The sequence below is a fragment of the Cibotium barometz genome, chromosome 55 (genome assembly GCF_041138505.1).
Source record: "Cibotium barometz isolate CiBa-2024 chromosome 55, ASM4113850v1, whole genome shotgun sequence".
NCBI classification, from domain to species: Eukaryota; Viridiplantae; Streptophyta; class Polypodiopsida; order Cyatheales; family Cibotiaceae; genus Cibotium; species Cibotium barometz.
The window spans coordinates 30,299,487-30,306,661 of record NC_141100.1 but is presented as its reverse complement, the minus strand read 5'-3'; the positions used below and the strand labels follow the sequence as shown (position 1 = coordinate 30,306,661).

Below are 7,175 nucleotides of genomic sequence, written 5' to 3'. Positions count from 1 at the left end.
GACAGTAACTGTTCTATGGATAGGAATCAACGGCTGTGCCTCTTGAATGAGGAAAAAAGCGTTGATCCCAATGATCCAAGTGCAAGTTTCTTCCTTGAACTGACTAAGTATCTTATAGATATAATTGGATCATCTCGATCAGAAATGATCTTGACTACGTTAGAGTAAAAAGTTATCCTGGTGGAATCGCCCGTGCTTCCGGTTAAGAAAGTTTTTCCGGGTTCGGTTTTGGAACAACCGACGGATTAGTCTCTTATCCGGATATACGTGGGCGAGGCCCCGAGTGTGGGACCCCTGTCCCGCGCGAGAAGCGCTACTTCCGCTGCCAGTACCCCGAATCCGTTGCTCGGTGGGAACAGGGATCTTACAAAGTACATAGGCCAAGGTCCCTACCGAGTAGTTACATAAATTGCTTCATGAAGGCACAATGAAGATAGAGACCCTAGATGGAGATAAGATGGAACATTAATTCAATGGTAGCAAGATGAAATGCTACCATGCACCTCTCACCTAGGAAATGCTCTATTAAATTCACAAGTAAAAGGAAGAGAAATGAGAGGTAGATAACAAAAAACGAAGGGCATGCCTCAAGGCAACAAACTCCCGGATAAAAGAAGAATCAAAGAGGTCGTATGCCCCCAAATGTGCAAATCTCTGTACACAAGGTTGACCTTAAGGATGCGGTTGAAACCACAAAAACATCAAAACTTTCTCACCTTGAGATAGAGTTCCTCAAGAAAGACCACCTAGGTGTGTGGTGGATAGCCTTGGTTAACATGAGAGCTAGTTACAATGTTTTGTCTCGAGAGACATGGAATCCATTAGGCCACCCAGTCCTCGCATCATTTGTAGCTACCATTACCATGGTAAATAATTCTCAATCCATGACCATCAATTATTCCTTACAAGTACAATGACATATTACAATGTTCTCGTGCAATAGAAGCAGATTAAGCCCATAAAGTTGAAAGGGATAAAGCCAAAAGATATGGAGGCAGATGTATGGGAGGAGCTGGATGAGCTAGCCCCGTCTACCATTATGCTGACACTATTGAAGAACGTGTACTTTAATGTCCATAAGGAACAGACCAGTTATGGCGTGTGGACAAAGCTGCATGAACTATATGATCAGAAAAATGCTCCTTCACAGCAGGTGTATTGGCTAAAGTAGTTGGTGGATTTAAAGATGGAGGAAGGGACACCTATGTCCGACCATCTTCATCAGTTCAATACAGTTTTCACACATCTTTCTACGCAGGGAATCAATTTCAAGGATTCTATCAAAGCAATGTTCTTGCTAGTTACGTTGCCAGAATGCTTGGATACCTTCTGCACAGCCACTAGTAATTCTGCTCCTGATGATGGTCTATCAAGTGCTGATGTAGAAGGGCAGCTTTCTCACTGAAGAGATCAATCGAAAGAACCAGGACTCTTCAAAAGGTGGTAGCAGTGCTCTTGTTGTTCGTGGCAGATTTGCTAAAAAGGGCAAGCAGAATGAGAGAGGTAAATCTCACAATAAGTCATGTGGACACAAAGAAGTTGAGTGCTATTATTGTCACAAAAAGGGCCATATGAAAGATTGACACAAATGGAAGTGAGAGAAAGGCAAGGAGAAGAAGCAGCACGAAACAAGTGTGCCAAAAGAGAGCAGTGTGAAGATTCATGAGATCAACAGTGTGTCTATTAAAGATTCTGATGGAGACATTTGCTTCACATGAGCAGCATTTCTAGCTGCCACAGATGATGGTGCTTTGCAGGATTGGGTCCTTGACTCAGGAGCATCTTTTCATGTGACTCCTCATAGGGAGTAGTTCAGCACATATGATGCAACTCGCAAAGGCCGTGTTTGACTTGGCAACGATTTTCCATGCAACATTGTTGGAGTTGGTGATGTACACCTCAAGTTTCAAAATGGTTCTTCCTTCACTCTGAAGAATGTGAGACATGTGCCCAAGCTCACCAAGAGCTTGATTAGTACTGTGGGATAGTTGGACGACGCAGGTTATCACTTCATGATTGGTGATAATTCATGGAAGCACGTGGTGTAAATTCTTGAACTTTGTACACGTTGCATGTGTCCAACATTAAAAATCATGTAATCTGTGTAACTGACCAGCCAAGTGTTTCATTGTGGCATCGCTAGTTGGCTCATATGTCTCAAAAAGGAATGAAAATCTTATCTCATTTTGGTTATGTTCCTGGCTTTGATTTCTCAGATTTTTCTGTTTGTGAACATTGTCTTTATGGTAAACAAACACAGTCACCGCACAAGTGGGGAAGCACTCGGAAAAGTGAGCCATTAGAGTTAGTCCATAGTGATGTGTGTGGACCTATGCTGCCTGACGTATCTATGGGAGGTTCCAAGTACTTTGTTACATTCATAGATGACTTCTCAAGGAAAGTGTGGGTGTATCCTCTCAAGAAGAAAGACAAGGTTCTTTTTAAGTTTCAAAACTTTGTGACACTTGTGGAAAATCAATCTCATAAGAAAGATAAGTGCTTGAGGTCAGATAATGGTGGAGAGTATGTCAGCAAGGCTTTTCAGCACTTCTGTGAGTCGAAAGGCTCCATATAACCCTCCACAAGAATGGTGTGGCTGAGAGAATGAATCGTACCATACAAGAGAAGTTACGTAGCATGTTGTCAAACGCAGGGTTGCCTAATGGGTTTTGGGCAAAAGCTTTAGCCACTGCAGTTCATCTTATTCAATAGTTCTTCTAACAAGGCTTTGGATGAGAAGGTTGCTGAAGAGTTATGGTCAGGAAAACCACCTTCTTACAAGCATCTTAGATTCTTTGGCTATGAAGCATATTGCCATGTTCCTAAACAGTTTGAGACAAGTTGTCTCCTAAGTCAAAGAAATGTATATTTCTTGGCTATGGCAATTCTGGTGAGATGGGATATCGGTTATGGGATCCCGAAGCCAAGAAGATTGTGCGTAGCAATGACATTTACTTCGATGAAGAGAAGATGCATAAAAAGTCTGTACCTACAGTGGAGATAAGGAGAGTTATCTTTCAGGAAGATGGACATTTTTACAATAGGGCGGCTCAAGCACCTAATGTTGAACAACCTGGACAAAATCGTCCTATACCGCAAGATGTTGCTGAGGAACAACACGCTCAACCAGTTCTCAGAAGGTCTACAAGAGTTTCAAGGCCTCCCGATAAATATGTTCCTTTCTTGGATTATGTCATGTTGACATGCGGAGAGCCCTCTTGCTATAAAGAGGCTATGTTGCAAGATGACAAAGTCAAGTGGGAGAAAGATATGCAATCAGAAATGAACTCGATGCATAAACATCTTACGTGGGATTTGGTGCCTTTACCAAGTGGGAAAAAGGCTTTGCCATGTAAGTGGGTCTATAAGATGAAGGTTACTCCCAATGATGGTCGACCAAAGTACAAGGCATGGTTGGTTGCTAAGGGATTTAAGCAACAACAAGGAGTGGATTTTGATGAGATATTTTCACCACTTGTGAAAATGACCTCTTCGATGTGTTCTTGCATTGGTTGCCAAAGAGGACATGGAGCTTGTCCAAATGGATGTGAAAACAGTGTTTTTGCATGGGGATCTTCATGAAGATATTTATATGCAGCAACCAGAGGGTTTTGTTGAGACAAGCAAAGAGAATTTGGTGTGTAAGCTCAAGAAGAGCCTTTATGGTCTCAAGTAGGCACGAAGGGAATGGTATCATAAATTCCATTCATTCATGCTGTCTCAAGGCTTCAAAAGAAGTGATTTGATCATTGCCTCTACACTAAGAAAGCTATAGATGGTAGCTTGATTATTTTGATCCTATATGTGGATGATATGCTACTTGCAAGTAAAAGCAGTGATGATGTAACAGCCTTGAAATCAAAATTACATGAGAATTTTGATATAAAAGACTTGGGCGATGCTAGTCATATTTTGGGCATGCGTATTCAACGAGACATATCTCAGCAGTTGCTTTATTTGTCTCAAGCAGAATACATTAACAAGGTGCTCACACAGTTCCATATGGAAAGTGGGAAGGCATTGAGTACTCCGTTGCCTTCATATGTGAAATTGTCCTACAAAGATTGTCCCAATTCTGATGAAGAAAAGGCTGAGATGGCAAAGGTGCCTTATGCATCTGTAGCGGTTTGGCAGTTTGATGTATGTTCTGATAGCTACATACCCGAATATTGCGTTTGCAGTGGAAGTGATTAGCAGATATATGTCAAACCCTGGCAAGAAACACTGGGAGGCAGTCAAAGGAGTGATGAGATATTTGAATGGCACGAAGAATATGTGCATAATCTTCAACAAAAAGGAAGCATGTGTAGTTGGCTACACTGATGCAAATTATGCAGGAGATTTGGACAACAGAAGGTCCACTTCTGGCTATGTCTTTCTATTCATTGGTGGTGTTGTTTCATGGCGATCTCATTTGCAAAGTTGTACATCACAATCTACTACTGAGGCAGAGTATATTGCAGCATCAGAAGCATGCAAGGAAGCATTATGGCTTACTTGTCTAGTGGGAGATTTGGTAGAACTAGTGAGATACTTGTCTTGCATTATGATAGTTAGAGTGCTATCATGTTGGCCAAGAATCCAGTGTTTCATGCAAAGACTAAGCACATTGATGTGAAGTATCACTTCTTGCATGAAGTGCATGAAGCATACGTAGCTTGTCAAGGTTCACATAGATAACAATTCTGCTGATCTCCTAACAAAAGGCTTACCTTCAAAGCGGTTTACACATTGCAGGGCACTTATGGGTGTTCAATAGATGGTTATTATCTACCTGTTTTGTATGTATATATATATACATCTTCACCCCAGCTTAAAGGCACATTGTCTTTTAAGTGGGAGGTTGTTGGGATGGTAGCCCAATGTGCCAGGCCCACTACTTGGGCAGCCAGACTAACCCGATGGATAAACACTGACCATTCACTTTACTTATATTAATAAGGACTAAAACCCTCATCACACATTATGTGATAAGGAGTCCAATCGACTGTGTCTCTCTCTCCCTCTTCTTTGCGCTTCTCCTTCTCTGCGCGCTCACACACATACACACTCCTGCCACACACACACTCTCTTCAGTGGGAGACTTGGGCATAAGCATTGAGATGTCAATGCTACATTGTGATAGTCAAAGTGCTTTTATACAGCTAGCAAAGAATCCAATGCTTCATGTGAAGACAAAGCATGTGGCTATGAAGTTTCACTTCATTTGTGGTGTTGGAGGATAAGCGGATGCAACTTGCCAAGGTTCACACCAGTGAAAACCCTACAGATCTTCTTACAAAGGGGCTTCCCTCAGAGCGGTTCACACATTGTTGGACTTTGATGGGCATTCTCGATAGATAATTATTTCTACCATTTTTATATGTATATGTAGATATATATATATATAGGCACCCCATTACTTAAAGGCACATTGGCCTTTAAGTGGGAAGTTGTTGGGGTGGTAAAGCCCATTGTGCTAGCCCTAACTAAGTGGACGGGCAGACACCATTCTTTATAGTCTAACTAATAAGGACTCTGTCAAACCCATTGTGACAAGGAGTCCACATCTTGTGTCTTCTTCTTCTTCTCCATCTCTGTGCTACTTCACACACACCCACACACTCCACACGCATTCTTCAAAGCTGGGCATCAATACTGAAGAAATGGAACCTGCACTTGATGCCGATGGAGCCTTTAAAGGGCAATGTCCCTGTCACACCATTGATTAGGAAGCTTAGGTTACATGTTCAAGAGTACGTTGATCAAGAGGAGTTTTATGTATCTCCTTTATTGCATGAGGATGTTATCTTAGGGGCGCCATGGTTTCATCGCATGGCCATACAACTCACTTATTCTAATAGGGTTAGCACTTTTCATCATAGAGGTAAAGCCATTAGTATTAACACTGAGAGGAAGGGAACCACCATAACTATTGTATCTAGTGATGCTATACAAAAGTCAATAAAATCTTCTCTTTTTGTGTATATGGTTTTTTTCAAAGACTCTCCTTCCTCTCATGATACACTCTCTCAAATGTCTAATATTAATATAAGCTTTAATGTGATGAAATGAAACACTTTTATGATGAAAAAATTATCTTTTATGCATACTTCTATGCATTAAAATTAAATATGATAAAAGTAACACTTTTATAATAAAAATTTATCTTTTATGCATACTTCTATGCATTAAAATCAAATATGATAAAAGTAACACTTTTATAATAAAAATTTATCTTTTATGTATACTTCTATGCATTAAAATTAAATATGATAAAAGTAACACTTTTATGATGAAAAATTTATCTTTTATGCATACTTCTATGCATTAAAATCAAATATGATAAAAGTAACACTTTTATAATAAAAATTTATCTTTTATGCATACTTCTATGCATTAAAATCAAGTATGATAAAAGTAACACTTTTATAATAAAAATTTATCTTTTATGCATACTTCTATGCATTAAAATCAAATATGATAAAAGTAACACTTTTATGATGAAAAAAATTATCTTTTATGCAATAAACAAAATGCATCTTCTATGCATGAAAATGATACTTTAGGATATAGAAACCATAAGGATTACTCTTTTAGAATAATAAAAGATGAATTTTATTTCACTAATTTCTAAAAATTTTGCCATAACCTCCTTTGTATGGCTGACCATTTTTCAAATTTTTAAGTCTTTATAACTAATTAAAAGTGCACCAAAACACATAATCAAAATGCATCTTGTATGCATGAAAATGATACTTTAGAATATAGAAACCATAAGGATTACTCTTTTAGAATAAATAAAGGATGAATTTTATTTCACTAATTTCTAAAAATTTCACCATAACCTCCTTTGTATGGCTGACCATTTTTTAAATTTTTATATCTTTATAACTAATTAAAAGTGCACCAAAAGTATTGAAATTATCCTAAAGTAAACATTTTTCCACTTAATTGAGACAAACATTATAAAAACTTGACATTAATCAATTAACCATTCACCTAGGATAAAGAAAGGTTGGTATTGCTAGAGAAGAGAGGGGAATGCCTTTTTGTAATGAGGCATAACATTTTTAGAGAAGACATAAAGTACAAAAACCATTTAAAACCATAAAAACCATAAAATAAGTGAAAGAAAAGAAGAATCACCAACTTACTAATGACTTCAATAGCTTTCCTTTGGCTTGATGGTTTGA

At 38.7% G+C, this 7,175-nt stretch overlaps 1 protein-coding gene across 1 annotated transcript; it reads left to right on the top strand.

Annotated features, from left to right (window-relative positions):
* The first annotated feature begins 2,895 nt into the window (after positions 1 to 2,895).
* Positions 2,896 to 4,194, top strand: LOC147607607 (uncharacterized). The gene is made up of 2 exons (XM_086790785.1): positions 2,896 to 3,352; positions 3,851 to 4,194. The coding sequence occupies exons 1-2, from the start codon at positions 2,896 to 2,898 to the stop codon at positions 4,192 to 4,194; spliced, it is 801 nt and encodes a 266-aa protein (XP_086646911.1).
* The last annotated feature ends 2,981 nt before the right edge of the window (positions 4,195 to 7,175 follow it).

What these genes read in the sequence shown, in the direction of transcription:
- LOC147607607 (XM_086790785.1), top strand. Translation starts at nt 2,896, where the DNA reads ATGGGATATCGGTTATGGGATCCCGAAGCCAAGAAGATTGTGCGTAGC. An exon ending in TGGGAAAAAGGCTTTGCCAT is followed by an intron (nt 3,353 to 3,850) that starts GTAAGTGGGTCT and finishes ATGATGTAACAG; the next exon opens with CCTTGAAATCAAAATTACAT.